The sequence below is a fragment of the Acomys minous genome (assembly GCF_964271855.1).
Source record: "Acomys minous genome assembly, chromosome: 12".
Lineage (NCBI taxonomy): Eukaryota > Metazoa > Chordata > Mammalia > Rodentia > Muridae > Acomys > Acomys minous.
The window spans coordinates 79,413,292-79,435,123 of NC_140493.1; the positions used below are offsets into that span (position 1 = coordinate 79,413,292).

The window sequence follows — 21,832 nt, forward strand, 5'->3', positions numbered from 1 at the left end:
TGTCTCAGCTATCAGCACAGCGCCAGGAGCTACAGCTTCATTTGCCACGATGGGGAGACAGTACCGCACCTGTTTCTTTTTTCAACTTCAGCAACAAGCTCATCAGTAGAGAATTGACCTCTCACAACAAGAATCAAATTCTTAATGACATCTTCAGAGCAGTCAACATCAAGCAGCCCTCCAATAACCACAGGAAGCCGACTCGGATTCACCTATGTTTGAAAAAGAGAAAATAAAAAGAACACCATAAAAGTAATAAGCAAAACTGAATTAAAAACTTAAAGACCATTTCTTTTTAAAGCCCTGTTTTCAAAAATTAGTAATAAACAATGCATCTAAATGTATAGCGAGATGAAGGAATGTGGCAGAGGCTTGCTGGAAAGACCTTGGATAGTCGTGCCCAGAGTCTCCCACGCTGGTGTGGTTAATCAGTTCTACCTCAGGATTGCTGAGGCAGAACAGCAGCAGCAGCAGCAGCAGGAAAGACGGCTACGGGAGGTATAAAGTGCAAAAGCTGCAATTATGGCAAAACTGACTTGCTAGACCAACTTGGTAAGAGTTAGTGACGTCTCTAATACCTCCTCATTTAAGACGGTTTTTAAGACGTGTACTCGGGGGTTGAGCTCCTAGACTTGTCGACTTGTTCGACTACAGCAGTACTGTTCTCCCACTTCATATTCTGACATGGATGTAAGATTTTAATCAAGGAAAAGATTAAGCTGGGAGAAACACCGAAAGCTGCTCTAGCAGACCCTTCTTACCCTTCTTACCCGGCACAAGATTTTGAGAAGAATTCAAAATGCTGTAGTGATAAGGTTAAATTATCTAAGTATGAAAATGTTTACCTTTTGGACATATATCTCTATATACTTTTGAAGATTGTTTCGATATAAATATAGCACCAGGTCATGGACAAAGTCAAATCGGTCACAGACGATGATAAGTGGCAACTGATCTGTTAGTTTTGCCTCCTGAAAAGGGAGAAAAACAAAAAGAGCCTTCAGTTTCCTCCTGGCAGCACAGTATGAGAACCCTCTCCGTGTTGGCGGGCAGGGCTCACACAGACTTGGCTCTTCAGTTAAGATAAACAAATGACCGGAAAACTGAGTGTACATTTCCCCATTTCAATACATTTTACTAAATAAAGCTTAGAGTCACACACAAAACACCAAGCCCTTCCCATGCATAGCCTTAATCTAAAAGTTAACAAATTAAGATTCGTGAGCCACCAGCAGCAGTGCACAGGTTTTTAAAATCCCTACATTGGGACTTTCACTAATAAATAACAGTTCAGCTGAATTTGGAAGTTGATTTAGTAACTATTGTCTCACATTGGTGGCACAAATGCTCATGTTTCTTTCAAACTAATGATTTGTTTCCTAGCCCTCCCCAATACCAAGCTCTAACAATACCAATACACCCAGCCTCTAACAATCTATTATATTATAATTAAGTCTACAAAGAACACTGTGATAATGGCCATGAATTAAACAAACACACCAAAGAATTTAAAGAAAAGACATCTTTAAATTGCCACTTGCTTTTATCATTACGAAGAGGAATCTACAGTCCTACCTACACACTGACAGGTGCTATAGACGGGTAGGTCAGGGTACGCCCTGTGTGAGCAATTACCTGATACATGTCCTGCAATATTCCACAGACATAAGGTACAGCACAAAAAACAACAGTTTCCATCAGGAATTCATTTATACACAGAGACACATTCCTCAATAAATGATTCCTCTAAGAGTTGACTAAGGAAATAGAAACTAAGCAGGATGGACTTTCCCCAATGGTAGCCACTTATTTTTAAGGCTAGAAATAAAATGGCTTGTTTTTCCCCCTCCGGTACTGGAGACTGGGCTAGAAAAGGTTTCCACCACTGAGCAACATGATACAATAGAATGGTTCTAAGATTAGGCTCTAGCCAGCCAATTAGAAATCACAGGAAGATTAATCCATGAAAGGCTCAGAAAATATGCTTAATTAGAATGGCTCTGAATCTGAGGTGGACACCCAACTGCAGGCTGTTCACACTGAGGAAAGCCCAAGGTCTTGAGTGCTTACTTCAACAACTGAAAGCACTGTCCTGACCGCTGCTACAATCATCTCTAGAAAGGATGTCTACTGCTACCAAAGTAAGGTTTCCCGGCCAATTTTTCCTCCTACATAAAGATGTAAACCCTCAGTGGATCACATAAAAGACAAGCTTAATCACTTAGAGGAAAACATGCAAGCAGATCACTTAGCTATTTCCTTCTCAACTACAACTTCAGTGTTTTCCTGTTTGTCTAAGCCTTCACAACAGTTCGTGCATAAAACTAATGCTATACATTTCTAGATATTTTATTTTTAATTGTGTGTATGGTGATATATACATAAATACAAGAGCCACAAGGGCCAGAAGCACTGGCTGCCCCTGGAGTTATGGTAGTTCATGAGCAACCCAACACATAGGACAAAGACAAGAAACGGTATTGTGTAAATACATGTAGAGGTTTTCTACAACACAATTTAACAACTATTAACCGAGTATTAGATTTTTTTTTTTTTTTGGTTTTTCAAGACAGGGTCTCTCTGTGTAGCCTTGGCTGTCCTGGACTCACTTTGTAGACCAGGCTGGCCTCAAACTCGCAGCGATCCACCAGCCTCTGCCTCCCAAGTGCTGGGATTAAAGGCGTGCGCCACCACACCCGGCCCGAGTATCAGATTCTTAAATAGGCAGTCCTCTGTCTCAAGGAAATTGCCTCAGAGTGGGAAGAGCAAGGCTTCCTTCACAGCAGAGGTGTGCTGTGAAAAGTGATGCAGGGCAATCAAGGACAAACTGGGTATAGACATTCGACTGCATGCCTATGCATGTGAGCCCAGAGGACTTCCGGTGCCGTTCTTCAGGGACACTGTTCACCTTATTTAAGAAGTCTTTTCACTGGCTTAGAGCTCACCAAAGGATCCACCTTGTCACAGCCAACATTTTCACTTGGCTTCTGGACTCTAACTCAGGCCTCATGCAGGCGTGGCAAGCAGGTTACTGACTGAGTTAGTCCCCTAGCCCTTGAAGTTTCTATTTTAGGTCCAGTAACTTGAGAAAACCTCTCATGACATTTGATCAGAACCTGAAGGTCAAGGAGCAAGACATGAAGGTCTCAGAGGAAAAAAAAAAAAAAAAAAAAGGTCTAGAGCAGATAGATGCCAAGCTTCCAAAAGCCAAGGTCTGGGAAAATTCCAGCAAGAGTGAGTCATCGAGGGAGACTGAGGCAGTTCAAGAGACAAAGCATGGTATAAAGATAAAGGCAGCAAGAAGTAGACAGAGGGTCTAAAATAGCCTCACACTATAAATTAGAGCCATGCTCTTAGTGTGTGAATCAAATAACACCAACAACACTGTATGGGCTTGTGTGAGGGCAGCCTAGTGCCCCTGGGCTCCTGGCCTCAGTAGCCCACTTTAGGCCCTCACAGGGTGTTTGTTTTGTCTCCCACCCCCCCATTATCTCAGTATGTTGGTCATGCTAGCTTTGGACCCCCCTCCCCCGTTATCTCAGTATGTTGGTCATGCTAGCTTTGGACTCCCCCCTCTCCCCGTTATCTCAGTATGTTGGTCATGCTAGCTTTGGACCCCCCTCCCCCCGTTATCTCAGTATGTTGGTCATGCTAGCTTTGGACTCAGAATCTTCCTGCCTTACATTCCTGAGGGCTGGGATTACAGGTTGAAGAAATTAATAGTTTAACTCCAAAAAGAAATTCAACTAAGAATCTGGAAACAGTGATGCTACTCAAGAGGAAGTGAGCTTTGTCCTATGAGATGGTGTGTGTGCATTAGCAGGTTGGACCAACATTTGGCAAGTTTCTTAGGAATTCTAGAAAGTTTGACTTTGAACATTATCAATACTAGCTAGGCTAGCCAGAAAAGTCATGTGGGCTAAGAAATGCATTTTCCCCAAATGCATTGGGAGAAGTTCATCTTTCATTTTACAATATAAGACAATGTCAGCGTTTGCCTATTTTGCTACATAAAAACCCCTATGGGTTTGGCTATGTAACAGAGCCTAGATAAACTCAAAGACTATCAGCCAATCCAGCTATAACCTGTCCAAGGGATATTAGGTAGAGAGGTAGGAAATGCGTTTTTCATGTAATAACGATTTAGCGCTTAATCTAAAAATCTCCCAGAAGACAAAAGTAAAATAATTTCCTATGTGTGATAGTAGGCAAGTGGTACTCTGTGGGTTTTAGAGTTTTCCTGGTCTTTCATAGATAGCTAGCTACAAATATTTATTTTCCCCCATAAGATAACTGGCAGGAGGATACCGCTAACAAATGAAGTCAGTATTAAGCAAACCAGGAGCCCTAACTGTAGTCTAGAACCCAGCGTTCCTGACGATGACTCTGCCCTCCAGCACAAGCAGTCTTCACCTCTCTCTAGCAGATCACACGTGTCACAAAGCCAAGGGTTCCTCATGTCCCTTAATTTGTGAATTATACATGATTAACATTTCTTTTTTAGATCCAGCTGATTTGATGCTGGAAGTTAACCTAGATGTTTTCTAGACTTACAAGAAAGGATCCTGAAAATGATGCCAAAAGTAAGCTGAAAAAATAAACAACATCTAACATGTACGCCCGAGGCTGGCGAGACTGCTCAGCAGGTAAAGGGGCTTGCCATGGAGACCAACATTCTGAGTACCAGCCCCAGGACCCATATGATGCAAGGAAGTAACTCGTCCGTCAGGAGTTGATTTCTGACCTCCACCTGCTTGCCTGGGCACAGAACATCATCACCAACACAAAATGAAAATATAAGTAAATGTTATAAAAGAAAGAAAGAAAGAAAGTTAAGGCAGGAACGATGTGTTCTGGAGGATGAAGCAGGATTATTTTAAAGTCAGGGCCAGCCAAGACACTGTAAAGTGAAAGTATACCTCAGAAAAATAGGAAGGATGACATGGTAAGGTGGCTCAAAGGGTAAGGGCACTTGCTGCAAAGTGTGATACCTGTCTGGGACTTACAAGGTACAGGAGAGAACTACCTCTTGTGCACATCTCTCTCCCCAGACAAAACTTTAAAGGTAGTAACAACAACAAAAAAAGCTGGGTGTGGTGGTGTGGGCCTTTAATCACAGCACTTGGAAGGCAGAGGCAGGCAGATATCTGTGAGTTCAAGGCCAACCTGGTCTACAAAAGTCCAGGATAGCCAGGGCTATTACACAGAGAAACCCTGTCTCTGGGGAAAATTATTTTAAAAAAAAAAGGGGGGGGGGGAGATCAAAGTATTCTAAGGACTAGCGGTCATGGTGATCATCTTGCCTCCCATCCCCCTCCCCCATTTTGAGACAGGATCTTACTATGTAGCTTTGAACTCAGAGATCTGTCTGCCTCTGCCATCCAAGTACTCAGAATACAGGTGTGTGTCACCTCTTGGGGAAAGAGCTAAGTATTCTAAAATGCTATCAAGAACAACTATGCTGGGCGTGGTGGCGCACACTTTTAATCTCAGCACTCAGGAGGCGAGGCAGGTAGACCACTGTGAGTTTCGAGGCCAGCCTGGTCTACAAAGTGAGTCTAAGACAGGCAAGTATACACATAGAAACCCTGTCTTAAAAAAAAAAAAAAGAACAACTTTAAAAGTGGTTTTCTTAAGCCAGTCATTAAAGGCACGTGCCTTTAATCCCAGCCCTCAGGAGGCAGGGGCAGACAAATCTCTGTGAGTTCAAGTCCAGGCTAGTCCTCATTGTGAGTTCAGGACATTCAGGGCTACATGGTGAGACCCTGTCTCACCACCCATCCCTCCCCCCAAAGTTTGTCTTTTGAAAACTTAAAAAAAAAAAAAAAAAAAAGGAAATTCTTTGAAAATGAAACTGTTTTTCCTTCTTTTTAAACAGATGGTTGTTTTTACGTACTACTTACTAATTTCCTTCCTTTTTTCTTAAGAAACCACAGAGTATGAAGTTTAGAAAAAAAAAAAACCCACACAGAATTTGAGAATGCTAAGATTTTCTAACATAAGGAGAACACCTTAAGGCATGCCAGAGCCTTGTGGAGCTGCTGACCTTCCATCACCCAGAGGCACGCAGCTCAGAGCCACTTACCTTGAGAAAATTCTTGACGCGCTCGGGATCATAGCAGTTGCTTTCTCTGCAGATTCTTTCCACTTCTTTGATCTGCCCAGTCTTGCAAGCCGCCTGAATATACTTAAAGTGCACATCTGGGTCCTGACTAAAGTTAACAATGGACCCCAGAAAATAAAAGAGACCTTAAAGAAACAAAAACAGCTGAGATTAAGCAACATAAGCACATTTTTGTGTGTGCTGGAGACAAAGACTGGCTGTACAAGCCTGCCTGGTCTATTCTGTTTTTTGAGACAGGGTCTCTCCATGGATTTTGTGGTGTAAGCCAGACTGGCCTCAAACTCACAGAGATCCTCCTGCCTCTGACTCCAAAGTGCTGAAATTAAAAGCATATGCTACCAAGCCTGGCTATATGGACACTTTTGAGAATGACAAAACTAAAAAGTAATTAGAAGTCAAGTTACAATAAATGCTCCTAATATAAGTTGGCTGCTTAAAAAGTTCAGTAAGAATACAAATTAATCCAGAAACTAGTTCAATAAAATAGACCTAAGTTTCAACCCCTTCAGGACAGAAAATTCTGTATAAAAGCATCTTTCCATGTTTTAGTTGTCTGAGAGGATTTTGCTATATAGTTCAGGCTGTCCTTGAACCTGTGACCTCCTTGCCTCATTCTTCTGAAATAGAGCAAAGTGGCAACTATGATTGGCTTGAAAGTTTTCAAATAGTAAGGGACACCTAAGCAATAGCAATGCAAATTATTACAGCACATTCCATGAGAGACTTTAAATGAAGTATCACATACCAGATGCTTTTCCACATGCAAAAGACATGTAAAAGCACTCTGAAAAGAATTTAGTGTAGTGCTGCCCATAAAGATTTTCTGCAGTGACAATTTCTCTTACCTATACAATGTAAAATAAATGTAAATAGCTTAGCTATATGTGGCCAGTAGCTACTGTGCTAAACGTTAAGTTCAACATACTGTTAGCACACACAAAAACCAAGGAAATGTACAGACTTTTCTACCCTACCCCTTCTATCTACAGCACTAACACTGCAAAGGAGAGAACCCTAAGCAGTGATTAAGTAAGTATCATCTGTAGAACTGGACTTCCTATGACTGAGTGGGTAGGAGGCTGCATCTGTAGACACAGGGCAGCTGCCACACAGCAAGCAACCAGCAGTAGAGGCACCTACAAGGCAGAGGAGCACTGCTGGGTTAAGGAGACACACAAAGCCCCATGAGAATTGTTTGCTGCTACAAGAGTCACATTTTTGTTTGCAATAAATATTACTATAACTAGTCATCAGTATTTTCACTTTATACAACACAAAAAACATGCATATTTTATCCTAAAATTCTGCCTTTAAATCACTTACAAAATATCCAAGCAAGTGTTCTATGCTGTGGGCCATGTCCCACTAAAATGTTTTTCAGGAAGACTATTTCCAACACCTTGATCGCCAATCTAATATTCCTAATTACCTTCAAAACTCTTGAATGATTCAAAGAGTTCAATCAGAGACTGAGTTGACAGCTGCTCATGGTATTTAGAAGCCACTTGAACACAGATCTGTAGATTCTGACGAATGTTAGCAGATAACATGGCTCTGAGACATTCTAGGGAATCTTCAACTGATAAGGACCCAAAGTAATTCACTAACCACTAGAGGAAAAAAATAAATAAATGAGTTATTAATTTACTAACACTCACTGCCAACACACTAATTAATCACAACTAACAGGTAAGAAAAAACTACCTCAGGGTTGAGAAGATGGGTGTGAACAACTGCACGTTTTATATCATATAGATCGGTGAAGTGTTCTAATGCGCGCTGCAGCAGGCCCGCCTTTTCACACAGCTGGGCAATATGAGCCCGGTCATAGTGGGTGAACATCTGATTCCCTAGAATGGCATCTGCAACCTAGAAAACCACAGACAGGATGAGCTTGTTTTTCCTTCTCCTTTATGTCAGCACACACCAACACCCAGAAAATACATTAAGATTCAATACTGAATAGATAAGAGAAAGTCTCAAAGAATACCAGTTAAATTTTCTTAAGAAATAAAACATCTCAAGACTCTAGATAACGACCTGTGATCTTCTGCATCAGCAATCACAAGAACCCAACTGCAAGCGTGACTAAAGCGTGCAACGGTGCTGGCGACATTTTATGTCAGCTTGACACGGGTCAGGAGCATCTGGGAAGTGGGAAGCTCAGTTTTGAAAACAGCTCTATCAGACAGCTTCTAGGCAAGTCTATAGAGGGCTTCTCTTCTAAAGATGGGGAGGGAAGAGCACACCAGGAGAAGCGCCCTCCTTCCACAGGTAGCCCTGGTTACACAGTGAAGCAGTGCCCTCCATGGCCTCTGCCTCAGTTCCTGCCTCCCGGTTCCTGCCCTGCCCTCCCTAACTGATGGAGGGAAGAGCTTTCAGATGAAACAACAAACCCTTTCCTCCCCCAGTTACTTTTGGTCTAGATGTTTACCACAGAAATAAACCCTAAGGCAACAACACATACTTGAGGTGCATGCATAAGGTTCATCTCAAGCAATCGCGTCTGTAAAGGGCCTTCAGAGGGGCGATTATTCTTCAGTGCGTCGAGTAAGAAGGCAGTACATTGTTGGATTAGATTGTACTCCATAAAGACATCCACAATCTATTAAAATAGAAAATCAATAAGACCACAGAGTGATTAGTGTTGGGGAAAATATGAACAAACAACACTGTATGCATGAAAAGATTGTGCTAAACTATTTTTTACACTAATAAAATTTTATTTAAAATCCCCAAAACATTACTGACAACACACACATAAAATCAACATGATCTTTTCATACATAAAAATGCAAAGGACAAATATAAGGTTTATTTATTTTTACCAGTTTTTTTTTTAATTTACTTATCATATAGGTATGAGTATATCATATACACTCATGTGACTTGAGTTTTTGCACGCATGACTACACGTATATCACATGCATGCCTGGTGCTCACAAAGGCCAGAAGAAGACGTCATATCCCCTGGGACCAGAATCAAGGATGTGGGTGAGCCACCATGTGGGTGCTGGGGATCCTGGGTCCTCGGCAACAGCAGCAATGGCTCCAAATTGCTGAGCATTCTCTCCCAGGCCCCCGAATACTAGATTTAAAGAATATTATTTGAGGCAGAGGCAGGAGGATTGTTGTGAGTTCGAGGCCAGCCTGGTCTACAAAGTGAGTCCAGGATAGTCAAGGCTAAAAAAAGATATCATTTGATAATCTAAGATCACACTTAAGTTACTGGAGAAACCAGGTGTGAGCGTCTACTAGCTTACACCTATACAGGCCGTACAGGCCAGTGCTCGGGGGCAGCAGCCTGGACTACTATGAATTCAGGGTGAGGGAGCGAGGTAATGAGACTCTGTCTGAAAACAAACTAAAGTTACTGAAAACTCAGGTGCTTTGAGTTACGGTTTTAAAAAAGCTTAAAAACAAAAATCAAATGATGCACAATATGAAAAAGTGCCTTACACACTCTAGATGGCCCCCCCTCCCAGTGGCAGACACCACTGTCTGTGTCTTACCATTCGTATGTATCACTTTTGGCCTTTGGTATTTGGCCAAGATCAAGCATTTCATTTTCACATATCCTTCCCTAACCAAAATGGTATGTGTTTTTAAAAAATTATCTACTGTTTTAAATCAAAATAATTTTTGTATTTATGAAAAGAATGAGAAGCACTTGAATGCAGGCCCGGTCACCTGAAAGCAATCAGGCTGCAAAAAGAACAAGTCTCACAAGCCGTTCTCTGACCTCCACACACATTCCAGGGCACGCCTATGCTGCATTAATACACTAAATTGTAAATATTTATCATTTAAAAACTGTTATAACTGGTGTCTTACTGCTCATTCTTCTGCAATGTGTTCTGGCAAGACACTCAGGGTTTATCCACTCAGGCATACATAACTGCCATTTCTGTCAGCTGGAAGTTTGTAAAAGTCAGACCTCCCACAAGCTCCAATTCCACGAAGTAATTTTAAGATGCCATTACCTGGGTGATATCAGCAAGAGGCTCTTCATCCTGAACCAGCATTTGAGCAAACTGCTGTCCTTGATCTGGACTGATGCGCATTACATTTCTCAGGAGAAAGATCCAGTCTGGAGTATATCCAACCTACAAGTACACGGACTTCAATCATGCCACAAAGTTTCATTTGTAAAGCATTTAAAGCCCTTTCTGTAATAAAATATTATTAACAGAGAACTACTGGTGAGCATAAAACTTCAAAGTAGACTTTGTGATGACATACTTACTAAAGGGTGACGTAACTATATTACTTCTTGTCAATGAATGACAATTTCAAACCCTGTACTAACCCTGTGTGACATGTCTTTTACCTCAGACTTGTGCTTGCTTTCATGTATTAACACTGGGGATGGACACTACAAATGACAGTAAGAAGGATTTTTTTTTTTTTTACAGTTTACCAAGTAATCCTAAGGTTAAAGAAATCCACCAATAAAAACCAAGCAAGTTAAGGCTAATTTCTCTCAAGTTGTTGTTTAATGAGTTTGTGTTGGTAATTTGTTAGACTGAACTCACTTTTTTAGCATACAAAACAATCTTCTGGACTTGACCTGTCTCTGCAAAGCACTGGATGACTTTATTCGGAACATTAGCCCTGAGGTACACACTAAGTGCCAATGTTGGATCCACAGATTTTACAAGATCACCCAATTCTTCAGAACATTCCAGCTGCAGAAAAGGGGAAAAAAGTTAGTGATGCATCAGCTGTTTTATAAATGAGCAGTTGATAACATTTTTCTATAAATATAACTCATACAGAAGATACTGACTCGTTTTCTAAAAACATAAGCATTAGGGTTTGAGATTGGCAAACTCGTACTATATGCACAGTAACAGCTCTGTATAATTCTCCAGAATTCATCCTTCAACAAGGATTTTGCTTTTAGCCCACTGAGATTTTGCTTTCAAGTATTTTCTACCACCTGAATGTACTTTTCAGCTGGGTGTATATAACCCCAGCACTTGGGAGGCAGAGGTGGGCAGATCTCTGTGAGTTCAACGCCAGCCTAGCCTACAAAGAACAAGCCTTGTCTTGAAAAACCAACCAACCAACCAACCAACCAAACAAATAAACAAACAAAAAATCCCCCCCAAAAAACAAAAAAGACAAACAAAAAACCCCCAAATCCCTAAAAAAGTATTTTTCTTAATAATAGAACCTTATATATCTTAGATATTCAAATATTACAGCCAAGTTTTCAACGTTTCAAAAATAATGTCACCATTTTGTTTTTTAATTTGTGTGTGTGCCCACAGAGACCGGAAGACTAACATGTGGGGCCTCTGGAAGAGTACTGCAGGCTCTGAACCACTAAGCTATCTTCTCAGCCCCAGATAAGGCAACTTTTGATGCAGCACTGTCAATGAAACTCACCAATGTCAGTTGGCCTGTAATGTTAACACTTGGGAGGTTAAGGCAGGAAGGAGTTCAAGACCTGCCTGTGCCACAAATAGAGATACTGTCTCTAAATAAGTAAATCAACTAATTGCTGAAAGTGAGCCAATGATTTTAAAACTAAGACACAACCTTTACATTTCAAGAGCCCAAGAGCCATCATTTATCTTTCTTGTATAATTTTAGGATTAGAGATGGATGGCAGGACACTAAATTTACAAAGTCAAAAAAAGATACAAATTTTACAATTTCTAGGAGGAATACAGCAGATACTCCTGCAAATCAGCTCTAAGAGTTCTGCCTTCCATAATTTTCTTTTCTTTCTTTCTTTTTTTAAGTTTTGAGAATCAAGGCCTTGTATATCCTAAATAAGTTAGTGCTCTAACACTAACCTGCATTCTTTTCATTTTTTTTTTTTTTGGTGGGGGGGCCGGCAGGGAGACACATAAAGCTTCTCTATGTAGACCAAGCTGGCCTCAAACTCAGTCTCCTTGCTTGTGCCTCTAGAGTGCTAATTATGTATGCTGTATAGGTTTATGTATATATACACACATGAATGCCAGAAACTATGGATGTCATCCTGTTCAATCCCCATGGAAGTTATAGGTAGCTATGAGCTGCTGACATTTGTGCTGGGAATTTAACTTGGAACTTCTCTAAGAGCAATAAATATATATTCTTAACCACTGAGCCATCTCTTGAGTCCCGGTGGTAACTTTTTAAAAAGAATAGCCCTTGTGACTCAGTATTCAAAGTTCTCAATTTATGCATGCTAACTAATAGACAATGAAGACTGCTTCCTACAAATGAGCCTTGTGTAAATACCAACAAAAGGTAATGATAGTTAAACAATTAACAACCTATTACATAGTCAACTGGCTGTTCCCATCCTGTTATCTTATCCAATTAGGACAGCTGTCAGATGTGCTGGCTTGGCTTTTCTTGGTATGTACCAAGCCTCTCAAGTCTTAAGTATACTATCCTCTAGTACCCTGTAAGACAAGACTAGCAGAGACAGGTTAAAAACAGGAACTCAGACTCCAGAATGTACCAACACTACCAATACACACTGATATGCTGCCTCAGTCTCCCTGACATGGCATAAAACATGGCTCAATACTGTTACTTTAGGCATGAAGGCTTTTCTGTGTAATTGTTTAAAAAGAATAAATATAAGTTGTTTAAAACTTATTTTTTGACCTACAAATAATATTTATTAGTTTTCATTCTTCTACATAAAAATGTGCTCTACAAAACAGTATAAAGAAAAAGTGCTGAATATAAAAAACAAAAAATTTCCCCCCAGGCAGTTCAGCTGCCAAGCCTGAGGACCTGAGTTCACTCCTCATGACCCATACTGAGTATGCAAGCTGTTCTCTGACCACAAACATACACTATGAAATGCCACACAGGCTGGGTGTGGTGGCGCACACTTTTAATCCCAGCACTCGGGAAGCAGAGGCAGGCGGGTCTCTGAGTTCGAGGCCAGCCTGGTCTACAGAGTGAGTCCAGGACAGCCAAGGCTACACAGAGAAACCCTGTCTCAAAAAAACCAAAAATAAATAATTTCAAAGAGGGAAGAGAGCAAACAGGAACTACTGGGCATGTTTATTAAGTGTTGAACAATGTCAGATACACCTAACAAATATGCCTGGACAATGAAGTAAGCTTCTCATGTGAGAATTTTCCAAGGCCAAAACAACTAGCCTAGTAGTTTTGACTACCAAGCAATAATCTTGGATCATGTGCTGAACCGCCAAGGCCTGTTCTTGTTCTGTTTCCACAAGCAACAGATAGCAGATGGAGATGCTTTGGCAGAAACCAACAATTTTAACTTGCTAACATGGTATTTAATCAAAGGAAAAGTACATTAATATAAATTAGAGTACCTTATCTTCTTTCAGCCATTTTTCCAGAAGTTGTTTCCGCCCTTGCTGAAGGACAGGTCTACACAACTCTAAGGATTCGTATTTGTTCAGCTGGCCCTGGTCCAAAAGGATTCCGAAGTACTGAAGTAGAGGGGAAGTTTGACCTGGCTGAGCTGGGACACTCTGGAATCGGCGGATGGTGTCTGGAGTACGAAGGATTCCCTTAAAAAAGAAAGAAAGAAACGTTAAAAACTCCCTGGTGATCCAATCACACTACTAACCCTTCATGCCTCTTATATCAATTTGAATGGCACAGGCTGACCTAGTAATGCCACATTTCAAATATTCACCTTTGGTGTAAAGATTCAATAAAGTCTGTCACATGACACAAAGTTATTCAAAATCAGAAACTTGCCAAGGTAATTAATTATGTCAGTGCATGAAATAATAAGCACAGAAAGTCTTCCCCAGGGAAGAGCACAGCAATTGGTTATCTACTAGCTAATGGTCAGCTAATGTGTATGTGTAAACATACACATACAAGTAGGATTACAGACTGGTTAGGGTGTATTTATATATTCAGGAATATATATATATACATATATACTTAACAACAACCAATGAAAAAAATCGTGAATCTGAAAGAGAGCAAGAAGGGGTATATGAGAAGGCTTGAGGTGGAAAGAAGAGGAAAATGATGTAATTATATTAAAATCTCCAAAAAAAAAAAAAAAAGTGAAAAGGATAAGAACAATCATGAAACAGTAACACTAGTGATTAAATCAAGTTCAATTAAGCAGATAATTCAACACTGGTTAGAAATGCAACATTATCAATTCAGTTCAACATAAACTAATGCAAAGGCTTATGGGAGAAAATCTGGCTCATCTTCTGACAACTCTACAGACTACAAATTCAAGAGCATTGGTTTATTGATTAACTTTTCAAATTAAAATAGGAAGCCATCAACTAATGAGGCCAGTGTTGTTGTACTTAACTGGACATAGATGCGCCAACATCAACCACAGGTGTATAGATCTACACAGCCTTCTAAGATTCTGGGTTTTTAAATACCAAATCTAGAGACACTGAGAATTAATTACTATATTCTATTAAAGGAAAAGTGTTAAGTGGAAAGTAGTCAGTTACTCTTAAAAAACTGGTTCCTCTTCTGGCAGTATCAGAAACAGAGACTACTAAACACCACAACCACGGCAACCTCAATTTCCTAATCTTTACCTTTGGTGCATTAGCAGCCACCTTTGCAGCCTCTGAGTAGTTCCCCTGGGCAAAAAGAGCATTAAATTTCCGGGCGAAGAGCTCTTCAGCACCAGCTAAGTTGTTCCGCACAGCCATTCTCAGAGCCAAATCAGGGTTTTGTAAGACATTGGTGATGTAAGGAATTATGTTTTCTTCTTCCACACAAACGGACAGAACCTGCAATTTTACCATCAGAGAATAGCTGCAGTGTGTTAAATTTATTTAGACTAAGTCACGAGGTAATTGGTTATTCTAACACTTGCTTGTTTTGCTTCCGTGAGAATTCCTAGGACCTTTGGTGTCAATGCTCACAATGTATGATAAAACTGCAGACGGAGCTCTGGGTAAGCATCGCCTTTAGCATCATCAGCACAGCAGCAAAGAGAAGGACGCCCTCAGGACTCTGGAACTCATGCTTATCAAATCATTCCTAACCGACTCGTTCTTGATCTTTTTTCCATGAGAGACACATACAACTGAATAGAGCGGTGAGAGCTACTGACTCTTCAAAACTACCATTTGCTGGTGCTAGAGATACAATTAAACAAAGTCCCCTTTGAAAAGAAGACCAGTGACTGAGACAGCAAGCAACTTTAATTCAGTATGAGAAAAACATTACAAGGACTTCTGGTTCAGGACGCAAAGCATCTGAGCCTGGAGCGGAGGTAAGAGACAGAAATGCCCCTTCAGAAACACCACTATCAAAGACTAACTGGCTAAATAAGAAACCTTTACTTCTGGGAAGAATACTAATCTGGAGGAAAACCAGTAAGTGACAAAACCAATACAGTACTAACTTTAACAGTTTTAACCATCTTAGAAAATAAAATACTTCCTGGTAGAGTTTTTCCTTAATTTAAGTACGATACTCTCACAGAAAGAGAACTACTTATTTGCTATAAGAGTTATTAAATGTCTCAAATTCAGATCAGCTAATATGAACTGGCTGATACACTACCTAACTGGGTAACTTTCCAGACACCACAATAGGTACTTTAACATATGAATCTCACATTAAATATTTAGTAATACTTAAGAAGTGGTGTAGGTAGAATTCTTATCTCTACAGCTGATGGATCCTGTCTTGGAGATAACAGGAATAGAACTCCTAGAAAAAGGAGTTTGTCAAATTTGAAAGTAAAAACAGTTTTTTTCCCCCCCAGCGATTTCCTTCTTTGATAATAAGAATTTAAGTGCTTAACTGGCTCTACACCAAACAGTTCCTATACGACAGTATTAGGAAGATTTTGCAATTATACACTGTAGTGCTTATATATTTTGGTGATAAAACATTTATTTCAAAGATGAAATTTAGTGCTGGTTGCTCTTCCAGAATACCATGGTTTGATTCCCAGCATCCACATGGTGGCTCACAACCATCTGTTACTCCAGTTCCAGGAGTTACTGTGACCTTTTCTCGTCTCCACATGCACCAGGGATCCACATATAACACAGACATACAAGCAGGCAAGATATTCAAGATGTATAAAATAACAAAAACTAAATATTGATTCATGCCACTTACTAGACCTAAAAATAATGATGAAGGTAAATATAACTAAGTCAATGCAAACCCAAGTTAAACAATAACCTTTTTTATCTTATTTCATTACTATTTTGTTTGCTTTCTATTTTTTGAGACAGGCTCTCATGCTACAGCTTTGGCTGGCCTCCAACTCACAGAAATTCTCCTGCCTCAACCTTCCAAGTGTGGGGAAAAAAGGTATGCACCCATACCAGATTCTACATAACAATCATTTATTTATTTAAATTATATTTATTTAGCATGTGTATGTAAGTGCACATGCATAAACACACATCATGTCATGTTTGTTGAGGTCAGAAAACAATTTGGGAACATCAGTTCTCTCTCCTTCAATCATGTGGTGACCAAACACAGGTAACCAGGTTTGGTGACAAGCATGTCCACTAGCTGAGCCATCCTGCTGGCCCCTAGTCTTTCTAAATAAATTTTATTAGGTATATTTGAAGTTTATGAAATGATTTCATATGATAAATAGTAAAATGGTGACAATAAAGAAAACTAACATCACCTTGCATCTTTTAAATTATTTATTTATCATGTGTGTGCATTTGTATGCTTTGATTATATTATATGCATATATGTATATACCCCTGTCACAGGGCACATACAGAGGTCAGAGGAAAACATGCCAGAGCCCCTTTCCTTTTAACATGCAGGTTCTGGGGACTGAATTCAGGTCATCAAGTTTGGTAACAAGTGCCCTTACCAGCTGAGCGACTCTGCTGACCCTCACATGAATTTTTGTTTAGTTTATTAATGAACAGTTAAATGTTTATTTCTTTTATTTTTAAACCCTGGAGGCTGAGATAATGCCTCTATCCATAGTGAAAGACCTTTTCTCAGGAACTAAAGTGGAGGAGGCGCTGGAAAGACAGCTCAGTATTATTGAGAATGTGTTGCTCTTGCAGAGGACATGGGTTTGGTTCTCAGCACCCACATGGTGGCTTCACAACCCTCTGTAACTCAGGGGACTTGCTGCCCTCTTGTGGACTCCATAGTTACTGCATATATACAGGGTACATACATGCAGGCAAATCACTCAAGACAGATAAGATAAATCTTCCGTTTTTTCGTTCAAAATCAGGTAGAAAAATAACAGACACCTGTTACCAACCTCTCTTCTCTCTCCCGCCCCTCTCTCTCTCACATACAAACACAAAATCCTAATATGATACAATTTTATTAGCTCTAATCTTCATACTGAACTTATGTCAAAACCTGTTCATCATTTTGTTTTGTTTTTCAAGACAGGGCTTCTCTGTGTAGCCTTGGCTGTCCCGAATTTGCTTTGTAGACCAGGCTGGCCTCGAACTCACAGATCCACCTGCTTCTGTCTCCGAGTGCTGGGATTAAAGGTGTGCACCACCATGGCTGGCTAAAACCTGTTAACCTTACAGATATTATTTAATGTCCTTTGACCTTCATCTCTTTTCTTCTCTTTGCCGTCCCCTTGTAGAAAACAAAACAAGCCAAGGATAACGTATTGCTTTTCTTTTCTTTTTGGTTTTTTTGAGACAGGGTTTCTCTGTGTAGCCTTGGTTGTCTTGGAACGCACTTTGTAGACCAAGCTGGCCTCTAACTCACAGAAATCCACTGGGTGTCTGAGAATGTGCTACTGAAATGCTTAAGTGTCAAGTTTCCTTACTTGTCCCTTTCTGTTAACTCCTATTATTCCAGCTGTGGCTTCATGAGGTGCAGTGACGAAGATCGTTTCCCCACTGATTCTGTTCATGTAGATGCACGTGCCAGTCTCAAGATCGTAGAGGTGGATATAACCATACTTCGTAATCAAGAACACCACATCGTGCTTTTCACTGATCTGAAGAGAGAACATGAACACTTTCTATAAAACTCTGACATGAAGCTTATAAGATGTGAATGAAATCTGCAGGACAACAGAGAACAAATTCTGAGAACCCAAGATAACTCAATTATTATATAAAAATAAGAGCATTATTTTACCAAGTTTTATTAATAATTTTTATTTTACAGTAATTCTTTTAAACACCACTCAATCAACTGAAAACAGAATTTAAATTAATTTAAGGTAAAAATTTTAAAAATCCATTTCTTTGATAAAATACCTGCATTGCAACAGGAAAGTCATTTTGTGCTTCAGGAGGAAAGAAAACATCCACTGCCTTTTTCGGAAAGGGCTGGTTCCCTGTGGGTGGTGTGCCAACTTCAATGATATGTAACTGTTCAAAAGAAAGTAAAATCTTCTATCAATCTAAATCATGTATCAATTGGTCACGGCAAGTTTTCTTGATGCCCCAAAATGGAAATAACCGATACAACATTCTATAATCAGTGAACTGTATTTGATCCGTCTATACTGTGGGTCCCTCCTCCATAAACTAGAACTGAATAGGAGGAAAATGATCTCAATGCCACACATTTACTGCATGATCGCTTTTGTTGTTGTTTTGAAACAAGGTCTTCACAATATAGTCCTGGATGGTCTAGAAATCAGTATTTAGACCAGGCTGGCCTCGATCTGCCTGCCTCTTGAGTGTTGGTATTAAAATGTGTGTGCCAGCATACCCAGCTATGTATCATTCTTGAAGTGGAGAAATGACAGAATGTAGGGTTGACTATAAAGTCATGATGGGGCTGGCAAGATGGCTTAGCCAGTAAAAGCACTTATAACAGGCCTGACCACCTAAGTTCAATCCCTGGAGGCCATGCACTTCTGGAATTTCAGCACGTTTAGGACTAAATGAAAGGTAGAGACAGAGGAATCACTTTGGGCCTTGTAAGTGCTAGGACTCAGATCACTACAATCTCTTTTCATTCTTGAAAACTGCTTACTAAGGTGATGGGGTGCATAAGTATAAAACATAAAACAAAGATGAGGTTGGTCTTTTTCTGACTTGGGGTCAGAGAGGAGGTAGTCAAATTCTGGCAGCAGGCAGAGCCAGTCTTCCATTTTAGAGGCAGCCAACAGCTGCTTTCCATGTCTCTCAGAGCTAGGATACAAGCCATGTGACTTTGCCTATACTGGACTTTAAAGAGGGAGCTCAGGACACCAGGTTATTTTAAGCCTGAGGGAGAGTCTACTCCAGCAGTGAAAATAGCAGCAAACTGCGTCACCAGGCACCCAGCAGTGCAAGCATAACGAAAGCACAGCTCAGAGTTCTGCAGAGTGATTTCTAGTGGAAGCCTCGCTAGTTGGCTCATTTCTCATTTCCCAAGGTTAGTTCTACAGCTGTCTTAGCTACTTGCCAGGGATCCAATATCCTGTCGATAAATTTTTTATAATCAACCAGACCTTGTTTATGCTGTCCTCAACTAAGACTTCAAATACACAAAGCACGTCCATACACACACAGCTAGGAATGAGACTCCCTAGCACGCACTGCTGTGCACGCCATCAAGTCACCAGGGAACTTAAGAAGGACAGCGCCTAACAAATCAGACTCGGGCAACACTTAATGAGTCAGATTCTTGACATGTACTGTACACACAAAAGGGTATTTTACAATCATATCATTCTATACAGCTTAAAGTGAAAGACACCAATGAAAGCCTCTGGTAAAGACCATCAAAGAGCTCAGAGCTGGCACAATGGTATGAAGGCCTGAACCTGAGGCCAGAGGACTGACTTCAACGCCAGCCTAGGTTATACAACAAGATAACGTTAAAAGTAAAGTCCACAGATGGCAGAGTAGGAAATAAAAATATTAAAACAACGCCATCACTTTATACAAGTATTACTTATTCTACAAACTATTTGTGAGTCACCACAAATCTGAATACTATGAAATTAAGGAAGAAAGGTGACTATTTTGAGCTTAGATGACAAAAACCAAAACAGACTCAGTAAAATAATTATCACAGACAAAACTTACCTTCCCTCCTGCCTGACCCCGTACAGCAAAGCAAAATAACGTTGACTCTTCTGCATTTCCTTCCATCTTAAATTGTGCAAAGCTAGCTGCATGTCCCTCAATAGGCTGAGACACTTTCCTGTCTACAGAATATAGCTGCATAGCTCCAACCACACGATTTTGCTACAAAGGATAAACAAAAAAACAAAACAAAAACAACTTTAGAGATCCAATGACCCAGTAGATCTCAGATTCAATTAGCGAAATAGTTACAATACTTTGCTATCTTCAGCAGGATTTAATTGTTAGTTAGTCTCTCAATGTAGATTTGCTACAACGTAAGTTAAGTTCAACTCCAAATACTATCTCATTAAAGCTTAATGTGAATGTATAAAACATGCCTCATCCTATCATCTATTTATATCACCTTAATACAATAATACAGATTCACTTTGCAGCACAGCACACTGACTCCATAATAAATTCAAATCACTCAATCTTTCCTTAATCTGCAAGAGTGAAAAACAACTAGTGAGAGAACTGAAATTTCATGTCAGGTTAAAGGTTCAAATCAGCAATCACTTTTTTTTTCTTTTTTATTAAAAGAAAAAGGTATTTCAAAATAAGTCATATTCAACAAGATTGGGTTTTAAAACCCAACTAAAGTGTGTGTCAAACAAAACAGTTCCTTAGACCATTTCTTTATCAGAAACTAAAGTGTGTTACCTGTGCAGATATGCCAGTGAGAAGCAACCACTTTTGCTTGGCATCTGTGCGGTAATTGATGATCTGGCATCCTGCGAGGCTAGAATGGCGATCAAACATTTTCACTGGCTGAGACTCTCCTTCCATACTCCAGTGATAAACTGCATTATCCGTAACAAGAGCAACCGTATTCAAAGAAATCCATTTCCAGAAGGTGACATCATCAGTCATGGTATGGGCCTTCATTTTACTTTTCATTTCAATGTTAAATATCTGAAGAGTTTTTGCAGCTAAATACAGAATTAAGAAATAATGAAAAAAAGCAAAGTTCAAAATGAATTAAAACCTAGCTAGACTAGCCCTTAAGTTCCAAGTAATGTGGTTTTTACCCTGAAACGAATAACTAGCTACACAAGTCACATTGCTAGAGCTACAGCCACTGAAAGGTAAACAGCTGAGACCAAGCAAACTTATCTATACCTACAGTCTTAATCAAAACCCTTTTACCTCCAATGAACACGTCTGCAAAACTATATAAACATATGATGTTTACAGGATTCTACATCCCAAATGAAAATGAGACAAAAGAAGCAGCTTTCTTATTGATCAAAAAAACAAACAAACCTTTCACTATATACTTAGTTCACACATAAACTAAGGTAGTTTATATACATAAGACAAAGCAAATCTAATAAAAACACGAGGAATAAATATCCACTTTTTAAAATGCAGTCATCTCTCACCCAACTCAATTTTGTGGAAACTGCGTTTTGAAAAGAAGTTGTGCTTCAACTTTGCTGGGTCACCACAGTGCATGCTACATTGAACTGGTCTAAGATACAAAGGGGAAGCAGAAGTGATGGAGAAAGGTGAGGGAGACAGGGAGGAGGACGGTTTGCAAATGCTGTTAACATACTGGAGGTGAGAACAAAGTTCAAGCTCCATCCAGTTAAGACAGCAAGCATTTAGTAAAAAGAGGTGAAAACTGCTTTGAATGTTAACAGTCCAGTCAGATCAAGGCTTGTACTTGTCATCTGAAATCTATCACAGTGAGAAGCGTGTTGTCACTAATACCAACAGAGGT

General features: G+C 39.9%; 1 protein-coding gene across 2 annotated transcripts in view; it reads right to left on the minus strand.

Annotated features, from left to right (window-relative positions):
• Positions 1–21,832, minus strand: part of CLTC (clathrin heavy chain) — a 65,974-nt gene that overhangs the window by 19,509 nt on the left and 24,633 nt on the right. For both annotated transcript variants that reach the window (XM_084803239.1, XM_084803238.1), the window contains exons 3-16: positions 20,770–21,038; positions 20,065–20,226; positions 18,298–18,411; positions 17,859–18,032; positions 14,647–14,844; positions 13,429–13,629; positions 10,660–10,812; positions 10,108–10,230; positions 8,592–8,729; positions 7,829–7,993; positions 7,554–7,734; positions 6,086–6,249; positions 846–971; positions 70–212 (exon numbers count right to left, since the gene is read on the minus strand). In XM_084803239.1, the coding sequence (XP_084659365.1) occupies positions 70–212; positions 846–971; positions 6,086–6,249; positions 7,554–7,734; positions 7,829–7,993; positions 8,592–8,729; positions 10,108–10,230; positions 10,660–10,812; positions 13,429–13,629; positions 14,647–14,844; positions 17,859–18,032; positions 18,298–18,411; positions 20,065–20,226; positions 20,770–21,038 (2,311 nt within the window). The remainder of the gene's footprint in view (positions 1–69; positions 213–845; positions 972–6,085; positions 6,250–7,553; positions 7,735–7,828; positions 7,994–8,591; positions 8,730–10,107; positions 10,231–10,659; positions 10,813–13,428; positions 13,630–14,646; positions 14,845–17,858; positions 18,033–18,297; positions 18,412–20,064; positions 20,227–20,769; positions 21,039–21,832) is intronic.